The 18,818-nt window shown below is 45.0% G+C and overlaps 1 protein-coding gene and 1 long non-coding RNA gene across 6 annotated transcripts in view; one reads left to right on the top strand and one right to left on the bottom strand.

The window, feature by feature from the left end:
- Nucleotides 1-4,593: 4,593 nt before the first annotated feature.
- LOC147601736 (uncharacterized) lies at nucleotides 4,594-6,046 on the bottom strand. The gene is made up of 2 exons (XR_015257826.1): nucleotides 5,730-6,046; nucleotides 4,594-5,569 (listed from the first exon to the last, which is right to left on the bottom strand). It is a non-coding gene; the product is annotated as an uncharacterized LOC147601736 (long non-coding RNA).
- Nucleotides 6,047-6,251: 205 nt separating this feature from the next.
- CARMIL1 (capping protein regulator and myosin 1 linker 1) overlaps nucleotides 6,252-18,818 on the top strand; it is a 194,852-nt gene continuing 182,285 nt past the window's right edge. For 2 of the 5 annotated variants that reach the window (XM_086740524.1, XM_086740527.1), the window contains exons 1-2: nucleotides 6,252-6,534; nucleotides 10,397-10,494. In XM_086740524.1, coding sequence (XP_086596650.1) covers nucleotides 6,495-6,534; nucleotides 10,397-10,494 — 138 coding nt within the window. In that variant the 5' untranslated portion in view covers nucleotides 6,252-6,494. The remainder of the gene's footprint in view (nucleotides 6,535-10,396; nucleotides 10,495-18,818) is intronic. The other 3 variants (XM_086740528.1, XM_086740523.1, XM_086740525.1) reach the window with 3 other exon arrangements.

Below are 18,818 nucleotides of genomic sequence, written 5' to 3'. Positions count from 1 at the left end.
CACATGGTCACTGACCTCTCCAGAATGTGCTGCTTCTGAGAAAGCTTTCTGAGACTTAAAGAATATTTTTTTTTTTTGTAGCAGAGGTTGCCAGGTTGAATGAAAGGCATTGGTGTTTATGGAAGGGCTGTCATAGTTTCTACGGGGGAAGAAGTAAGAATAGTAAAAGCTGAGAGAGAAGCTCAAACTTTCAAAAAGGAGAGAGAGAATAATGTTCAATTGAAATTTAGGTCAGAAGTACTCCAGATTTATTTTTGTATGGGTTCATTTCATCCGCTTCACTGCTACAAAGAAAATCTATCCTCTTCTTCAGTTATCTCAGACAGTACAAATGTCTATGGAGCATGTTTCACCACCTCGATTCCAGGGGATAGTTAATCTCACAGGGCTGACGGAAACCCAGTCAAGGCATGTTGTCTGATTAAGAGTCAACGGTAAGAAAAAGAGGCTTGCTCAGACATCTGACATGAAGAAAATCTCTAGCAGAGGAGAACTGGGATTTCACAGACCTAAAAATGGTGTAGCTTGACTTAGTGGCAGGTGAGTCAAGGAGCTGCAACACTCACATTCCTGTTTTAAATTTACATTTCCATTCAGTATCTTGCCAAGTGTATTCCAAGTGTCACTAGTAATGCCTGGTACAGAACAGAGAAAACCAGGATGCCAGTTTAGGCTGTGTGTTTAGGAATTGTCCGCTTTTGCTCTCTAGCTCCACATCTGAAGTCATAAAAATTATAACAGTTTCTAACTAAATGTGATGGGATATGCAAAGTATTATGCTTTCACGTGAGAGCTAAGTAGCAGAAGCAGATGAGCTCTTAAGCAACAATGCTCCTGGTTTTATGCAAATATGCCTGCTAAAAATGAATAAGGGAAGAGGAATATGGAAATAGATGATAGAATAATACAGTAGAGTAACCAGAACTATTTTGAATAGATTTCTCCTATTAAGATTTGCATGAGGCATCAGCTGCTCTTTGTAATTCTCTTAACACTACCATCAAAGTATACCTTATCAAAATACATATCTTTGCTGCTGCATTTATATTCACCCTACTTAAAACCGAGACAAAATACGGGTTGGTTTTTTTTTGTGTGCAGGGTACTGAAATAATCGTAAGAGCATACAGCAACCCAGAGTAAAGGGTTTGAAAAGACTCAGTCACAGATAACAACAGGAGACTACTTCAAGTGTGCTATTTCCTTTGCCAAACTAGTGACTGATGGAAGACACGCTTCCCTAAAAATCACTGATAGGGATTTTTCCCTATCAGTTTTGTCTCAGCAATATAAGACATATATATTATTGTGCAATTAGCTAGCCACTCGTTTTCTGCTCTTTTTCTAATTGATGTTTCATGTCAAAACATCCCTAAGTCCTGGAACATCTACAGGTTTCTGAACAGATCTGATCAATGTGAGGGGCTCAAATATCGTATTTAATGGTACCACCACACATAGACAAAGAACACAAAGATATATACTGGATGAAAATTATAACAAACAAACAAAAAACTAGGGAGAGCCTAAAATTGTAAGTGCTATAAATTATTTTTAAGCTGAGTGGAAATAAAGCTGTCATGGATGAGTAGACTTCATTAACTTCTAAGCTCAGGCGTAAACTGGAAATATGTGTCTTAATTGTCCTTTGCATCATTGCATAGAGTGGCAGGTTAGCTGCCTCTTGGTCTTTAAAATATCCCTCATAATTGAAAAGTAACACTTCCTTGAACCATCCCGCTCCTGGAAACCTCTGACTGGCTGGTCTTGTGGAATATGAGACAGTATGGCTCCATTCCGTCTGCATTCAACCAGGGCGGTAAATGATCTACGGGGTTGCAAAGGCATAACTGGGGGAGAAGTCACTCTTTTGAATTTGTTCTTAGAAATGCAACTAGTAAGACTGGGTCATTTATATCTAGACCTGCTTTCTGTCCCATCTTTCATGAGATGTTCTGAGCTTCTGCTGCAAGGCAGCTTTGCAAATCATTTGATCATCTGGTTCCTCCCACCACCATGCTGCTCTGCAGCAGGATGACTCCACGGTGTGACTGGAATATCAGTTTGATACCTGCTGTTAGCAACCAAAATAATTCCACTGGCTTCAGCAGGAGTAGAATCGTGCAACTGATCACATCATAACATTGATGATATCATATTACTGTTTCTCAGAAAAAAAAAGACAGATTCTTCAGTGCTAAAGCCATAATCCAAGTGGCAGAGAAGTTGGCAGGGAGGACATGCAGCAGTTGAGACTATGAATACCCAACCTTATGACAGTGTGCATGGCTTGGCACCAACTCATATCGACACCTGCCTTATCTGCAGGAGAAGACAAGATTCAGGCTGAGAAGCAGGACAAGGGCAACAGACAGGCTGGAAAACAGGAATATGTTATACTTATCTATGTCAATACAGCGCGTGAGGTGCTATGATAATATAGAGGTGGAGTCAGAAGTTCCTCAAAAGTTACTTCATGCAATTAATGGTTAATCTGATGCATAAAGGCTGCCATTCTGAGGACATTTCCTCCCCTATCCCTTTCTGTGTCAAATGTCGCCCTGATCAATGTCTTCTGAAGCTCCTAGTTCCCCTCTACTGTGTTCCTGTCGGCTAAATATAAGCTGTGGATTCTGCAACACTGCCTGCAGCCGTCTAACTCACACATGATCCAACCCACTACTCTCATCAGCATTTCTGTCACATCAGAAACTACAACAACTTGAGCAGTCTTTAGAGAAAAAATAGCTCCAACAAAACCACACAGATCCCATTCTCGTGGCAGGCAGATCGGTTAGCCTTTGAATGACTTTTTAAATGACTTCATAGATCTTCTGCTCTGGCAGAAGACAATGTAGCCTCTTTCCATCCTCCACGTGCCTACTGCACGTGCGATACCCAATTCTGCACTACTACTGGAGCGTGATCCTAGCTAGGGCACTCAAATTGTGATCATGCAGGTAATGTGAGGTTAGGAGGGCCTGCTAGCATAGCAAGGACTGCTCAGGAGCAGCTCAGGGCATGGGCTGCACTGGAGAGTTACAGGAATGCCACTGAGATCAGGCAGGAAACCCGGCTGAGTCTGCCCTAGTTGTCCCAGTTTAACCTGAGTGCCTCTGTTCTCCTCAGTTGTGGTGACGTGCCTCTATTGGTGAGCCAAGAGGGATAACAGACTATTAATATTCAATTACTGAAATGACAAAAATCCCCTTTCTGACCCCCTTCACTGATTCAAGTTACAACGTGGTATCACAATTTCTGACACATGGAAAGTGGCAAATAACCGCAAGCGGGTATGGGGTAGGGGGCTGAACTTCTTCAAGTGTCCTTGCTGCTGGGGAAGATGCCTGTGACAGCTGCGTCCCTGCTGAACTGACTAGCAGAGAGAAAGGGTCAACAGGAAAGGACAAAATTCACACCTCCTTGCAAAGCCAGTATGGTGCGGCTTTGCCTGCGAACTGCAGAGAAGAGTCTCCATTCGGGAGAGTCTGGGAGTCGATTGTTTGGGAACGCTGAGAAAGTGGTCCAGTCCTCTCTGTGGGGGAAGGTGGACCCTTGGGATTGGAAACATCCTTCTTTTCACAGGCCAGGCTGATGTTGTGATAGCACCAATACGTAGGCATTACTGTAGCTGGAGGAGCAGGAAGCAGCAGCCTGCCTGGGCAGTCACGTTCTGCCTCCTGTCCAGGGAACAAGGAGTGGGAAACAATAGATTTTGTGGATTGAACCTGGCCTTGGGGCCACAAATCCATGTGAGTTTAGTCTGTACCTTCCCTACCTTGAACCAGGTCCAGCCTTCTAGGTGTCACACCAGGAATCATACAGTGCCCTTGGCAGTGATACTTCATTAGCCTGGAGTGCTGGTGATTAAAAAAACAAAACCAACCAAAAAAAGCCCTGCCTGCTACCATCATTCATTCTTTTTTTTTTTTCCTTTACACATCCTGGGCTCACTGTGCTGGCCAGCCCATGTGGTAGGAAGCTGAGAGGGAGGAGGTGCCAGCAGTATCCCAGCAGAATGCTGCAGGCAGGCAGGCCTGGGAGGAACACATCATTTTTGCAGCTGATGCATGCTGAGAGGCCTGCGGTTGTCTGGCAGCAGCCAAGGATGAAAGGTCCATGCTTCAACTACACTGTCAGAAACCAACGAGGAAGTGGTTTAATGCAGCTTGGGAAACTGTCATGCTTCATATATAAATGGCCATACATCCAAAAATGTACATTTTTTGCAGAGCAGGTGAATAGTGATGGAAGAGCAGATATCTTTCTGGAAGCTGTAGCTGAACACAGGGGATTAGACTCAATAGGGAAGTAACCACATGAAATTACACGGCCTCTCTTATGCAGACGTAATGATCTGATTTTTCCCTTCTGGGTATTAGAAAAGATGTGAACTTCTCAATTTTTTCTTCGTTTCCTGCCAAAAGAGGCCCATGTTCCTCCATGGAAGTAAGCTTGCGTGTATACAGCAAGCAAGAAAATGCAGTTTTCTACTGAGTGAGGAAAGACTGCTAGGAAGGAAAGGAAGAGGTCAGCAGGTATTCTGCATACCTCAGAAAAGGATGCAAATACAGTGAGGAAACGAGAGCAGAGGACCGTCAACGGAAAAGGAATACAGTGCATTTTTTATATATATATATAAAAAATATACACACACATTCATAGCCTGATAAGATTTGATTGACATCGCTATATATTAAAAGCGCACAGCTTCTTTACGATATTCTTTTAGCAATATATTCATTTTTTGTTTATTTTCTTTAAAGGATGTCCTTATTTGTTACATGTAAACAGCAAACTGGAAAGAGAGCAAATTGAAGCCATTTCTGTAGTAATCCTGCCTGTATCAGTAAAATCATATCTGAAATTATTTACAGAGCTGGTTGGTGGCGTGGAGAATCATAATAAAATTGTTTGACAATTCACACCAATTTCAAACTGCTAGTCATGTTTCTTCTGAAGACCAGGCTATGCAGCAGTCACAGAGTGCAGCAGTATGGTATTGCACCAGCAAAATAACTCTTCTTGGATTTACGCCGTTGCTCTCACTGAATGCATTTCAGGTTTCTTAATCAGACATAAATGACTCGTATCTCCCAGATCTGTCACTCACTTGTAGAGTGCCTGAAACATGAGGTTTATGCAGTAATCCACCCCTTCAGCATGGAGGGTGACCAATCACAGTCCTGCTGCAGTGAAAATGATCCTTTCGTTGACACTAGGCATCGCTACCAGAAGCAAGCTGAAGGATTTCCAGAGCTGCTGAGCCTCTTCTTTCGCTCTCATCCAATAAGCAGCTTTTTGTCCTCATTTTTATAGGCGCAGTTAGGCAGCTCACATGCTGCGTTTCCATAACGCGGCTCTTACGCACGACAAAAATTAACAGCAGTAAAGTGCAACAAAGTGAAACGCTGATGTTTTGCGGGTGTTTCTTTGGTTCTGGGGAAGGAGGCATGTTCAGTTGGTTACCTTCAGCGTAGCACAACCTCAGGGACTTGCCTTTCCTCGTGTAGTGAGTTTGCTAGGCGAGGCCGTTATCTCCCAACAGGTGCTGAAGCTGCCGCCGTCCCTATGGAGATAAGGTGGGGGAGTGAGGGAGAGGCAGATGAGTTCTGGATCAAAGGTTGTCCACTTCCACGGCCTGAAGCGACCCAGCCTGGGCGATCCCTTGCTCGGGCGGCAAGGACCGGCTTTGACGACAGCAACCACGCACCCCCCACACCACCCACCTCTTTGAACGACATGGACCCAGAGGAGAATTTCCGCCGTGCAAAGCCCGAAGGTGCCCCCGCGGGAGGCAGAGTGCCCGCGTAGGACGGCCGGTGCCGCGGCCAGGGCCTGCGGCGGCGGCGGAGGCCGGGCCGAACCGGTTGAACCGCGCCACCGGCGGCCGCCGGCAGATGGCCCCCGCCACCGCCGCCCTCCCGGGCCCGCCGCAGCGCCGGGGGCTGCTCGGGCGGAGGAGGGGCCGGCCTCGCCGGGCTGGGTTTCCCAGCCGGCTGCCTTCCTCCTCCTCCTCCTCCTCCCTCGCGATGGCTCGCTGAGGGCGATGCTCCCGGCTGCCGCCGCCACCGCCTCCTCTGCCGCCGGGTGCTCGGTGGGCGCCGGCGGGCGGCTCCCGGCGGCTCTCGCGAGGTGAGGAGGCCGGGCCGGGGCGAGGGCGCCAGCCCTCCCAGGGCGGGGGCAGCGGCTGCCACCGCCTCCTCCGCCTCCGCCCGCGCCTCAGCAGCCGGTGCCGGGCTGGGAGGGGAGCCGGGCAGCGCGGAGCGGAGGGGCCGGCCGTGTGAGCGGGGAAGGAGGGAGCCGGGGGCGTCATGTAGCGCGGAGGGAGCGGGCTCCGCCGGGCGGGAGAAGCCCCTTCTCTCCCTCCCTCTTTCCTTCCCTCCGTCCGCGCTCACCGCACACCCGCACCGCAGGGAGGGACGCCGCGTCGCTGAAGCAGCCCCGCCGTCGGGCACCCCCGGGCGCCGGGCAACGCCGCCGCCGCCGCCGCCATGGCCGAGGAGAGCTCCGAGGTCCCCAAGGAGTTGATCGGTAAGAGACGGGGGGTGGTCTTGCGGGAAGGGGTTGCGGGGGGAGGGAGGAGGGGGGTAAGTTCGGAGGTCGCCGTGCGCGACCCTGCGCTGCCGCCCTGCCGGTAGGGGGGATGTGGGGAGAGCCGGCGGGGCCGCGGGAAAGGGGGGATGTGGAGCCATGGAGAGCTCCGCGGGGTCTGGCTGGGGGAGCTCCCGGTGGCTCTGAGGGGGGCAACGGGGCTCAGAGGAGGCGGCGGAGGTTCCGCCGCCGGCGCTTGGCTCCGCTGCTGCGTGCGGGGAATGGGCAGGCGGGGACCGTGGGCCTGCGGCGGGGAGCGGGGAGGCGGCCGCAGGCAGGGGCCGTTACCGTGTAACCAGCCCCGCGGCGGGCGGTGAGAGGCGGCCCGGTGTGCCCGCCCTCCGGAGGGGTCTGCCGGGGGGGCTGCGGGGGCTGGCAGAGGCGGGGTGAGGCTACCCCGGGCCACCGGTGCCTCCCGGGCCGGGACAGCCTCAGCGCCGGCCGGCCGGGGCCGGTCCTCCCCGAGCCGTGGCTCTGGCTCTGGTCTTTTTTTTTTTTTTTTTTTTTAATTTTTATTTTTCCCCTGGGCTTTCTGTAGTTGAAGACTCATTTTCCTGTGTATGTGCTAGAGAGCGAGGGTATTTGTCATTAAAGTTTTATGGCCACTTGCACAGAAACCCCCGTGTTGCATGGTGCCCGGTTAGGACATCGGGGGTGACGACGAGGTCCCTGAAAATGCTGTCAGCGCTGTTGGGGAGCTTTCAGTAAATGGATGATTAACGCGGTCTTGTCGGTAACCCGTGTCACTTGGAGGTAACAGGTTGGATGCTCTAGGCCTGGTCCTCAGCCACCTTGCTCAGGCCAAACTTCCTGTGGTTTTAGTTGCTGTTCTGCCTGTTGAAGAGAAATCTAAGGCTTTGCCCAACATTAGACTAATTTCAAGTGTTGCCTTAATGACAGACGGAAACAGGCAACAAGGTGCGTATTGTGTTGGATGCAGTCCTCACGAACCTCTCCTAGTTCGCTTACACTGTTGCATTTCCTTCAGTTTCATCAGTCAGCGCTATGAGTGGCAAATGGTTTTAACATTTATAAAATACTGGTAAAAATCTGGATGGAAAGTTGCAGCTGTTGCAGATTTTTTTTCTGTATAGACAAAATAGCTCTATTTTGCAGTCCTTTTAATGTGCAAACCCTGGAGTTTGCTTTAGATGATAGCTTACTGCTGAGAAGTGGTGAGCTGGAAAGTGTGCTAGGAGTAGCTATGGTCAAAACTATGAACTTTTTTTTAAACGGCCAGGCATGTTTGAGGTGCTAATACATGTTACGACTCACTGTGGATCTGCCTTGTACTCCAGGATGTCGTGGGTGGGGGAAGAGCAAAGCTGAGCATCTTCAGACATCCCATCCTCTGGTGGCTTTGCACAGTTTTAAAAATTACCCCCTAGTCCTGGCACCCTGCATCCACTGAACTTACTTTGTCAAGAGCTCCTCCGGGATGTATGGATCTGTTCCCCTAGACCTTTTCGATAGACTTTTTGTAGTAATGCTGTATTTTGAGGACAGGATGAAAGGATGTGCCTTAATACTTAGTGATGGCAGTGTGGCGATAAAACCAGGGGTAGGAGTGTTTAAGCTGCAGTTTTTGTTCTGTTACTCACTTCTTGTGCGACCTTTGTCGGGTCTCGTAGGTCACAGTCTTCAAAAAACTCTCCCATACTGTTGGCTTACCTGGTTCTGCTCCTCTGAGATGTGGGTGTCTGAAGTCTCCAGCATTAGAAATGGACGAGCACTTCAAAATAGGAGCCTTAACGTTATGTTTCCATCTCTGAGTCTGAAAAACTGCTTGGCAAGTCCACTTGCCACCCGATGTGTAAGGAAGTCTCCCTAGTCACATGGTGAATACCTGTGAAATGTGTATCTTAACTCTTTGAAGAAGCATTTCTAGCCCTTTCTGGCAGATAGAGCCTTGGAGGGAGCTGACATCCTGATGCTCTGTGGAGGAGTCTCAGGTGCCAGGTCCTTTCTCTCCCTGTTAAGTAAGAGTGCTGGAGCTGAGGGCTTGCAGTCGCTGCCACCGCTGCTGCTGTGTGGGACCTGTGGGACAGCGAAGAGAAGCAGGTCACCCCGTGCTAGCGCCTCAGGAGGAAGGCCCTTGCTAGACCCAGGCACTTGGAACTGTTTTTTTTGGGAGAGGAGAAACCAAAAGGCAGAGAGGTTAGAGGTGGAGTAAAGTAGCAGAGACAACAGTAATACTGTTCCTTCTGTAAGAAGGCAGGACTTTATGAAAAACACTGGGTAGTCAGTTTGCTTATGAGTTCCCAGGCAGGGACAGAAAGACCAGAATTAGGCATTACCTGTGGGAGAGCAAGCCTAGGGAAAACAGTTCTCGTTGGGAGGACGGGGCTGGACTTTCCCCCGAGCTTTGCTTACCTGGCTGCTCAGGGAGCTTGCAGCCTGGCTCCTGACCAAGTGGTTTCCCCGGGAGCCGGCCGCACTGGCTGCCTGCCACGGGGCTGCTGCGACTTGGGGCAGGCTTCTTGCCGGGCAAGCCGCTGTGACCGAGGAGCTTTTGTTTCCCCACAGGAAAATTAAAATTCCTGGGGAAAACATGCCGATTCTGCAGAAAGAGCTCTTTTCTGGTGGAGAGGCGCTCTGATCAGGCGCGTTTTGGACTTGCATACCCTCCTTCCCTGCAGGCAGAATGCTGTGGTCTGGGCTAAATGTCCAGGCTTAAAAAATGGTGTGTTGTTTGCGCTTACACGTTCTGACTATGGGACGAAAATTGTGCAGGAAAGTGCTATACAGAGCACTGTAATTAAAAGCCTTAGGAAGAGCCCATTATTTTCAATTTTAGCCTTTAAACTTCAGCATGCACGAGGGCAAAGTGTGTGTGTCTGGGCAGGGTGGAGGCTTGCCTTTTACAGATGCCAGTTGTAGTGCTGGAAATAGGTTAATGTGTTTAAAAGATTTCTTTCTCTTTCCTTTTCTGAGGGGGCTGGGGAGTGAAACTTACAGAAGGTGCCAAATTGGCTCTTCTAGATGAACTTCTTCGTTTATCTCCCAATTACATCAGCGTCAGGAGTTGTATGAGATTTCTGACACGGTTCCCTCTATATATGTTCCCTTCAGGCCAGGGTGCAAACGTTTAAGGGAAAGGCTGGTTCATTTGGTACTTTGCAGAGACTGTGTATACATGCGTATGCATCTATATATTAATCATTATGGCAATTAATGTAACTTTGGTGTTGACACCATGAGGTGGCTGCATTGTCGTTGGGACTTGAAGCAAGACCAGTATTGCCTTCCGTAGCATCCGCTGCATAGCTGTCAGGTGGTAGTATCTGTTAGTATCTGCTCGGTTTGCTTTGCAACTTAAATAGGCAAACACTTGCTTTTCTATTATCTGACCCATTTAGCCTCTCTGATATTAACAACAACAGGCTAAAATTTTTGCAATGCAAGAAGCTAATTTGCTTTAGCCAGCTTTTCAGGTGCAAATAAAAGCAAGTTGTTTGTTCTATTTTCCCAGAGCAGAGCTGTGCAGTGCTGGGGCTTGTCTTGGGAATGCTTTTGATCTGTAAGTAGTGCTGGAAAGAAATATCAAATTATGTTTAGAGTCCTGGCATATGAAATCGATAATCCTATCATAGCAGATGTAAATTGTTGTATAGATGACAAACTTAAAAAAGTTATACTTGTGTTAGATTGTGTTTAGTGTTGATGCGAGTGCTTGAGGCTTCTACGCGTGCAAGCTGTTGAACAACGTAGCTCGGAGTCTTCCTGAAAACTTGAGTGGTGGCTGTTTCCGTCTCATGTTAACACCGAAGGTATTTAATGAAGGTATTTTCTTTTATTTCAGAAAGTGTCAGGGATGTTATCGGGAGGAAAATAAAAATTTCGGTCAAGAAGAAAGTAAAGCTGGAAACCAAGGGAGATAAAGTGGATAACAGAATATTGGTAAGTACAATAGAATAACTGTGATTACATATGTGAAGGAAAAGCTATTATCTTTTCAGAAGACATTAGTTCTCCTCTGGAAGGATTCTCTGAGCTTTGTGTGTGCCGTAAGATACACATATCACTTACTTTCCTACTTTCTTGCTAGCCTGCACAGCAACTTGATGTGCAGGTGTGCGCATGTACACACATGTTTATCACTGAGTTATTCTTCAGAGTTCAGGGTATTGTGTTGTGGACTAATGCTAAAGCAAGCTATTATTAGAACCTATTCTAAAATAATTTGCTGGCTTTGCTGGTTAGGTTTCCCATTTACATCTACAGAAATTTTGAGTGGACAAGAAATGCAAAATGAAGCATGTAAAATTACTTACCTTGTGAGAATCTTCTGAAGCTGTTAAGCAGTGAAGAGTAACAGTAAAACTACTGTGCTTTATGAACTGAAATGACTATTTGTACTTTTTAGCATTCTCTGTTAAGTCATACATCTGCATTTTAAAAGAAACGCTTGCTATGTTGGATCCTCCATTGTCATTTCTAAAACTGTAGTGGAGGAAAGTGTCAAATTAATCTCACTTAAGTATGCTTTCCTGTTTTCTCAAGAACAGTTTTGCTGGCCTCTCTTGATAAGAGGAAAGCTGTGGTAATGAGCTGGTATGCTTGCATGCTATCTTGAAAACTTGGATATGCAAAATGCGATGGAACTTTATTTCTTCCTTTGATGCCTCTCTATCATAACTAGAGTAACAAACACAAATAAGTGCAGTGCTGCTATAATATTTTGCAAGATATTTGATATTTGGTGCTTTGTGTCGATAAAAATGCTATTGCATATTTGAAAGTTTCATTGCCAAAAGCTGTTGTTACAGATTTTAGGTACATTCCACATGCAGATACTCTATTTTATCTTTAAAAACTGCAACTTATTAATCAGTTCTGACTTATCTTCATAAAGTACATGTTGCTTATCCTTGGGCAGTAAGACTGTAGGTAATGGTCTATTTTTCAGCAAGAGCGGCCACTTAAGGAATTTGAAATATTTTCTGCATAATATCTACCTATGTTATATGTAGCTCCTGGGTTTACAGTTTTTGTTTACTCAGCTGGAAATAGATTGAGTATGTGAATGTTGATTGATTGTCTCTATTTATTTGAAAGCCATGTTTATAGGGAAGGCTGACAGTTTTCACTGAAGCAGTAACACTTGATTGACTTTTTGACTTATACAGAATCATTACTGTTATAAGTGGTGAAATACATTGTGGAAATACTGAAATACTGTTCCAGTCTGATGGGACCAAAAGAATGTCAAGCTTTGAATTGTCAGTGAAGTTTCTGAGGGATGTACTACTCAGCATAAAATGTCTAAATGTGATGACTCAGATGTTTTTTCTCACTTTAATCTCCTAAACTCTCAAGTGGGGGACTTAAACCTTTTATGACTGAAGAGGTACTGAAAGGGAGGGAACCTGTTTAAGGAGTTCAGAAGTTAGTGAGCTCTTCTTTTGTGCGTGCGTGTCGCCTTCAGTGGACAGGATAGGTCTTTCAGGGGGATGAATTGCTGGAGCGGGTACTGTCTGGTAGGACCATTTGTTCTTTGATGCAAAAATGCAGAGGATTTGTACTGAAAAAAAAAAAAAGAGAATGTTTTCATGGTTAGAGAAATTGACTGTTGACTCCTGGGGTTGGTTTTTGTGTTGTCTTCTGCCATGGAAGAAAACTGCCCTGTGTGAAGCTGTACAAATCACTAACGGCTTTTCTTTTTTTTTTTTTTTCTTTTTTTTTTACAGTGTTTCTTTAAGTGCATGTGTGTATCTTTATGGGGTTTTTTTTTTTTTGCAGAAGTGCTGAGTGTTGTCTGCTGTGGCTGAGGCTAGTGGAGACCGTGGTTCCTTTTGAGGATGCAGAGTTTGCTGAAATGCAGGGTGTTCTGAAGAAAAAAAAAAAGACACCAGCGACACCTTAAGTTGGGTCCCTCAAATTAGTGGGGATCTTTTGACTTTACTTTGTCTACACAGGCTCACTTCTTACCTGTGAAGTAGAGGAAGTATACTCTCCCCTCCTCAAAAGAGCGATGCTGAAAATAAATAACCTTGTTTCAGAAATAGCAGGTGCTTAATACTAAATGCCACAGGAAAGCCACCAACAGAATTAAGAGTTTTTGTACTCCAAGCTGGGACTTAACAGTATTCAGTAAATAATGCAAATCGCTGCATTTTGGCTGGGGTGGGTAAAACTGAACAGTGAATTGCTATGCGTTGAATGCTGACTGAAGTGCTGGCCACAAAAGCAATTTGGTAATTAAAGACTATATCCTTAAGTGCATGCACCAGAGGGCTCAAATGTGATTGCATGAGCAACCTTCATGCCAGCCCTCCTCAACTCCTGAGAGCTTACTTTTGAAATTTTAATCTTCTTTTGAGCACGGTCTCTCGAGTGCACGTGTGGCAATGAAGTGTTTTGAGATTTGGGTTTAAATTTTATTAGTAGTTGAGTGTTTACAAGCAAATTAGGTAGCATGCATGAGTCCAGCACTTAATAAGGAGAAAATACCAGTTCCTCTCAGCCTAGCTGACCCCAGAGTCGTGGTGGAATGTGCCCAAGGTTTTAGAGGAGGTTGATCACAGAGGTTGGCACTGAGCCCTGGCACCCAAATCGGTGCTTTAATTAAATGATCTCTCATCCTTCCTTCCTAGGAAAATCCAGCAAAATCAGTACCCCTTTGAGAAAGGGAGATTATTTAAAAATGGGTGCTCTTTGCAGGTAACTATAAAAACACTTAACCTCTGGCCCTGTTGTTCACAGTGTATTCAAGGTGCAGGGTACTAGGACATGGATATAACCATCTACTTAAGTCACTCTGCTCTAGGAAATTCCTCTGATAATTAAGATGGAAATTGGAATCTGAGACTAAAGAGAAAAGGTGGGGGGGCAGGGAGGAGGGGAAAAAAAAAAGTTTGAAGTAAGGCCCTGATGTTAAAGTGGTGAAATTTGTGGGTAAATCCATGCTTGCCGTGAGCTGCTTTAGGACCTCAGCTCTGGGTGCCAGAGTTTGGAAATTATGACTGCATTTTAATGTGACAGATTTTTTATTTTTTTTTTGTCTGCACAGCTAGCTTGCTGCCTCAGTAATCTCAATTTGCAGTTATTTAGTTTTTCAATTAGTCATAATGGTGCAAACCAGTAAATGTGGTGAGGTGCTCAGCTGCCTCTGGTCTGCTGGTACTAGGTCTCAGGTATGCAGGCAGCAGACTGGTGTCCAACTTTGAAAAACCAATAACCAGCTTGAATGGGCAGAGGATCAGTCCTTGAGCAATTAGGGCTAAACCCCAGCCTTATCCAAGTCTTCTTCCTACTCTAGCACGGCTCAGGCTGGTGCCAAGTGCCGGAGCTCAGGAGCAGTATGGGGAGCACCACTCACGGCTGCTTCCAGCTTTCTGGGTCATACACGTGCAGCATCTCAGACCTGGCCTTGGGTGCAGGCAGCCAAACTCCAGCAGAGCCCTTGGGCAGGCCACCCTGGCTGGCTCCAGGTGGCCCTCAGCCAGAGGCAGAGTGCTTCCGCTGTGTCTGGCTTCAGTGTGGTTCTCACAACAGTAGTCTTACTGGGTTAAAATAGATAAGGATGTCACTGTTGTAATCTGGTCAAGGACTGCTTTGGTTTTGTGGGATTGCTTTGTTTAAACCTGACTTCTTATGAGGACAAGGCTTCAGGAATCATGTTGAGCAGCTGCTGGGTTCCTCCTCACACTAACAACTTCTGACCTTGGCTGGTTTCAGCTTAAGCTGATGGGTGTGTAGAGGTCTCGGTTGTAACGATAATAGTGTCGGATTTGGGGGTGAGGGGGAAGCAGTCAGAGGAAGAAGAGTAACTATACACCCCCTTCCTCCCCTGATGGCCCCACGTTTTGGCACCATAAGGGATCAGACAGAATGCCCTGTCCCTGAGAGGGATTTCAGTGTTTTGTCTTGTTTTTAACCCAAAGGCCATGGTGACTGTCAGATTATCACCTACAGACAAACCCTAGTAGGAAAGTGGGCTCTTAGTTTCAGTGTTTGTGGTACTGCTTTTCTTCCCCCACCCCCCCTCCCCCCAATATCCAGGGTATCTTTATAGTGTTTTGCTGAAAATTTCCAATTGCAGTTTCTTCCCATCAGATGTACTGTAATTAGTAGCAATCATTGAGAAGTTGAAATTGTAGGATAAAGGCAGTATGTTAAATATATCTGACCAATCATTATGAAATACCAGCATTTTCAGGAGTGGTTCATGACAGGCCAGAATTCCGGAATTCCCCTTACTTTTGTTTCTCTACTATGAGAATACTCCTAGTCTAGTTGCCTTTGAGATTAGTTTTCCTTTACAAAATAATACTAGTTTAGACACTAAAGATGAGGAAATACTGGCATCTCATACTTGGTGCAAATGACTATACTCTCTATATGACTGGTCTGGGTTCTTTTTGCTTTGTTGTTGGGGGCTTGGTTTGTATGGTTTGTTGGGTTTTTTTGGGTTTGTTTTTTTTTTTTTGGTTGGTTTTTTTTTTTTTTTTTTCAAATGTTTTTGTAACCTTAAGGTTATAGAGTAGTGTGATGTGATGTAGTGACTACAAGCACTTTATTAGGAAAACCCACTGAGGATTTTCTGTTATGCTGCTACCCCAGGTCGTTTATGTTCTCTTTGTTAAAATATCACAGTCCTACTTCTGGAACTGGGACAGTTGCTTCAGCAGGTGGCTCTCCTTAAAATGTACTGTATGCCCAACATGGATTTACTGGAAGTAATTTGTATATCTGTGTCACTTTCTTTGGGACATATGTTTCCATGGGCTTCTAAAACACAATGTTTAGTTGACTCCTGTCAAATAGGTTTATATTTGTTCTGTGCACATGGTCTGAGATTTCATGTTCTGCTTCTGAAGACTTACTTACAAATTGTACTTAAAAAAAAAATAAATCTGCCTGTGTTTACTTTTAAAGGAGCAATGATGGCCATGTTGTGCGCTGCCCATGTGGCTGCTCAGTAGCGCTTGAACAACCTGGCTGACTGTACCAAAGAAGCTGAGAACAGGATGTATGAGCCTGTTCAGCTATAAGGATGATAGTCTCTGGGCAGAGGCAGTAATATTTTACACTACCAAAACTATTTTGGGATTAAAAGCTCTGGCACTTGTTTTCCATTGCTGATCTTTTGTCTTGATCCATCCATGATATTCTATTCAAATAGAGATGAATTTCCGTATCTATCTAGGTACAAATGTCTTGCCTTAAAAAAATATGCACTTGTATTAAATCACTAAAAGCATGAAGCTCACAGGGTTACCTAAGGTTAGTTCTACATAAAATGTGTGCAATCTTGCACATTGTATCATGACAGCTGGTGTGTGATAATAATGTTAAATATGGACATTCTTTTAAAATAATGGTGTTTCCTCTTCTCTGCCCAGAACATTGAGTGCTATGACATATCTCTTAAGTGTGTGTTTATGAAGATGAGAGGAAGTAGGTGTTGGTACATTCCTCGTGTCAGGAAATCCAAATGAAGTGAGGTAGAGTAATCAAAAATACTTGTATGTGAAAATGTATTTTAATACATTTACAAGGTGCCTCTTAGAAAATAGTTGAACTGTGGCCAATATGATTGCTACAGACAACTGTAATAATAAGAGTACTGCTGGAAAGAGCATTTATTAATCCAGTCATGGAGTTGTCTATAGTCCCAAAATAGGAACTGTTTAAAAAAAATCACTCATTTATATGCGAGATTTACTGAAATCTACATTTATGTTATATACTAATCTATAATGCTACTTTTTAACAGGTGGGAGGATATACAGATTTAACGCTCTGATGCTGTGATGGTGCATGCAAATGTTGAAATCCTCATTGTTGAGATGTTTCCACTTTGTCCTGGTTTCCATGTTAAACCACAACACACTTCTAGGAGGGGGAACTGGCCATCAGTGGAATTAACCAACCTGAGAGGAATACTTCCCTTTTTTCTTGGATTGGTGAGATTGGGAATTGCTTTCCTTTCCTCAGTTTCTAATTCCTACTTCCAATCTTCCTCTTCCCCTTCATTATTTCTACCCTCTCCTGAACTCAAAGCATCCACTGCAGACAGAACCTCATGTTGTGTGTGTCAATATGGATTTAAACACTCTTTAGCAAAATAATAATATGAATAAACTCTGAGGCTCCTTTCCCTCATGTTTGTCTGCATTAAGGGTAAGATCTAATCTACTTGCTTAATTAAATTGGCCATTGACCAAACTGAAACAGTTCTCTCTCCCGCTATGCAGGCAAAATGTAGATTTTTTTCTACAGTCCTGGCACTTTTGAATCATAGAATCATAGAATATTTAGGGTTGGAAGGGACCTTCAAAGGTCATCTAGTCCAACCCCCCTGCAAGGAGCAGGGACATCCCTGACTAGATCAGGTTGCTCAGAGCCTCATCCAGCCTGACCTTGAACGTTTCCAGGGATGGGGCATCCACCACCTCTCTGGGCAACCTGTTCCAGTGTTCTACAACCCTCGTTGTAAAATTTTTTTTCCTAATATCCAATCTAAATGTACCCCCCTCTATTTTAAAACCATTACCCCTTGTCCTATTGCAACAGGCCCTACTGAACAGCCTCTCCCCATCTTTCCTGTAGGCCCCCTTGAGGTACTGGAAGACCGCTATCAGGTCTCCCCGGAGCCTCCTCTTCTCCCGGCTGAACAGCCCCAACTCTCTCAGCCTGTCCTCATAAGAGAGGTGCTCCTCTTGTGTCCTTTTGAGTGCAGCTCTGCTCAGTGTTGCATGTTTTCTTTGACACTTGGTTGAAGCATAGAAGGTTTCTTACACATTGAGAGTATAGGGTATTCTTTGCATGCTTTGGGAGGATGGTATTACCATTACATCAGAGGAGCAACTTCTTGAGTTTTGGGCAACTGGTACTCATAAGGAAAGTTAAGAAAAGGTAACTCATCTTCTGGTGCCCTGAAAATACCTGCCTTTGTTCTGTCTCATGTACTTTGCATGTGCACACCCACCTGCGGGCGTATATATTCTTATCTGTGTTCTGGAAGGAGGAAATGTAAACATTATCTCACAGCTGTTCACAGCTCTAACAGCTATCAGGAACAAAGAAATGGCGAGAAGCAGGAATCCACTATGGCTCTGAATTGTTCATGGGTTCTTTCCTTCAATTTTTCATAATCTAATTTAAAACCAGGGTTTTTTTTTAAGCTGTCACACTCTTTCTGCTTCTGTTGCTGAATATATAATGTACCTAAGTGGTTTGATAATGTATTTTTGTTTCTAGAAGGCCTGACTCCCTGGCACCATTATTTGTGAAATGGAGCCTTTTTAAGCAAGGATTTGCACTGAACTCTGTGCGTAGAAGTGGCAGATGACTGAATATTACATATAATTTCCCAAAAGCTGGAAATAAAAAATAGAAAATGAGCATTAGGGTCAACTTCTTGTCTCAGTCACTCTTCTCCACTGATGGCTTTTGTTTCCAGGAAATAGAAGGCTTGGAAGGGACCAGAATGTGTGTTATTTTTTATATCAATATAAATGCAAAAATCTCGTTCATGTTTGGTTTTTTCTTTTCTTCTCTCTTGGCTTCTTCTGTCTGCCTGAAGATACTAATTCTAAGAAAAGATTTCTCATGCAGGGAATGTGGTTCACTTTACTGTAAGTTGTATGGAGGACGCAGTAAGCTTGAGAAAGGCCGTGAGGGTTGCTCATTGAAAAGTTAGTACGGAGTGCTGTGACAAATGCTTCTTGCTGCTCAGAGCCCCCTCTCTTCAGCCATTGTTGTGGTGGAAAAGCTGGTGAATGTCACTGACTTGCCTGATTATTAACATACTTTGGATCACCTACGATTCTGCTTCACTTTTTTTTTTTCTCATGGCGGTAATTTAATTCTGTGTAACGTAATTACAGGCCCAGAATTTAAAATTATTCTTTAAATATGACTACTGCTGACTGTGCTTCGTGTTGCTACCAGGGTCCCCAAGCTGATTTCTGCCCATGTTCTTTTCTAATCTCTCCCTGTTTCTGGAACACTCACTCTGTGGCAACTCGCAAGTGATATCTTTTTGTTAATGATAGCTTCCCTAATTTGAACATTTAGGATGACAAACTATTATGATGAAAATTTAATTATAAGAGCCAGAGTCTGATAACCCAACACTCCTGAAACAGACCTAACCAAATTAATTGGCCTGCTGGGTGAGGGAAGAGCTACCGCGTCTTGGGGAGTTAGGGTTGCAGAATAAGGTCCAAACAGCTGTGGGATGCGATTTTAACATTAGCAAACAGAAAGAAGTT

Source organism: Chlamydotis macqueenii, chromosome 2 (assembly GCF_036417535.1).
Source record: "Chlamydotis macqueenii isolate bChlMac1 chromosome 2, bChlMac1.mat, whole genome shotgun sequence".
In the NCBI taxonomy this organism is placed as follows: domain Eukaryota; kingdom Metazoa; phylum Chordata; class Aves; order Otidiformes; family Otididae; genus Chlamydotis; species Chlamydotis macqueenii.
The sequence above is the reverse complement of the archived record's forward strand: the minus strand, read 5'-3'. Positions and strand labels throughout refer to the sequence as shown.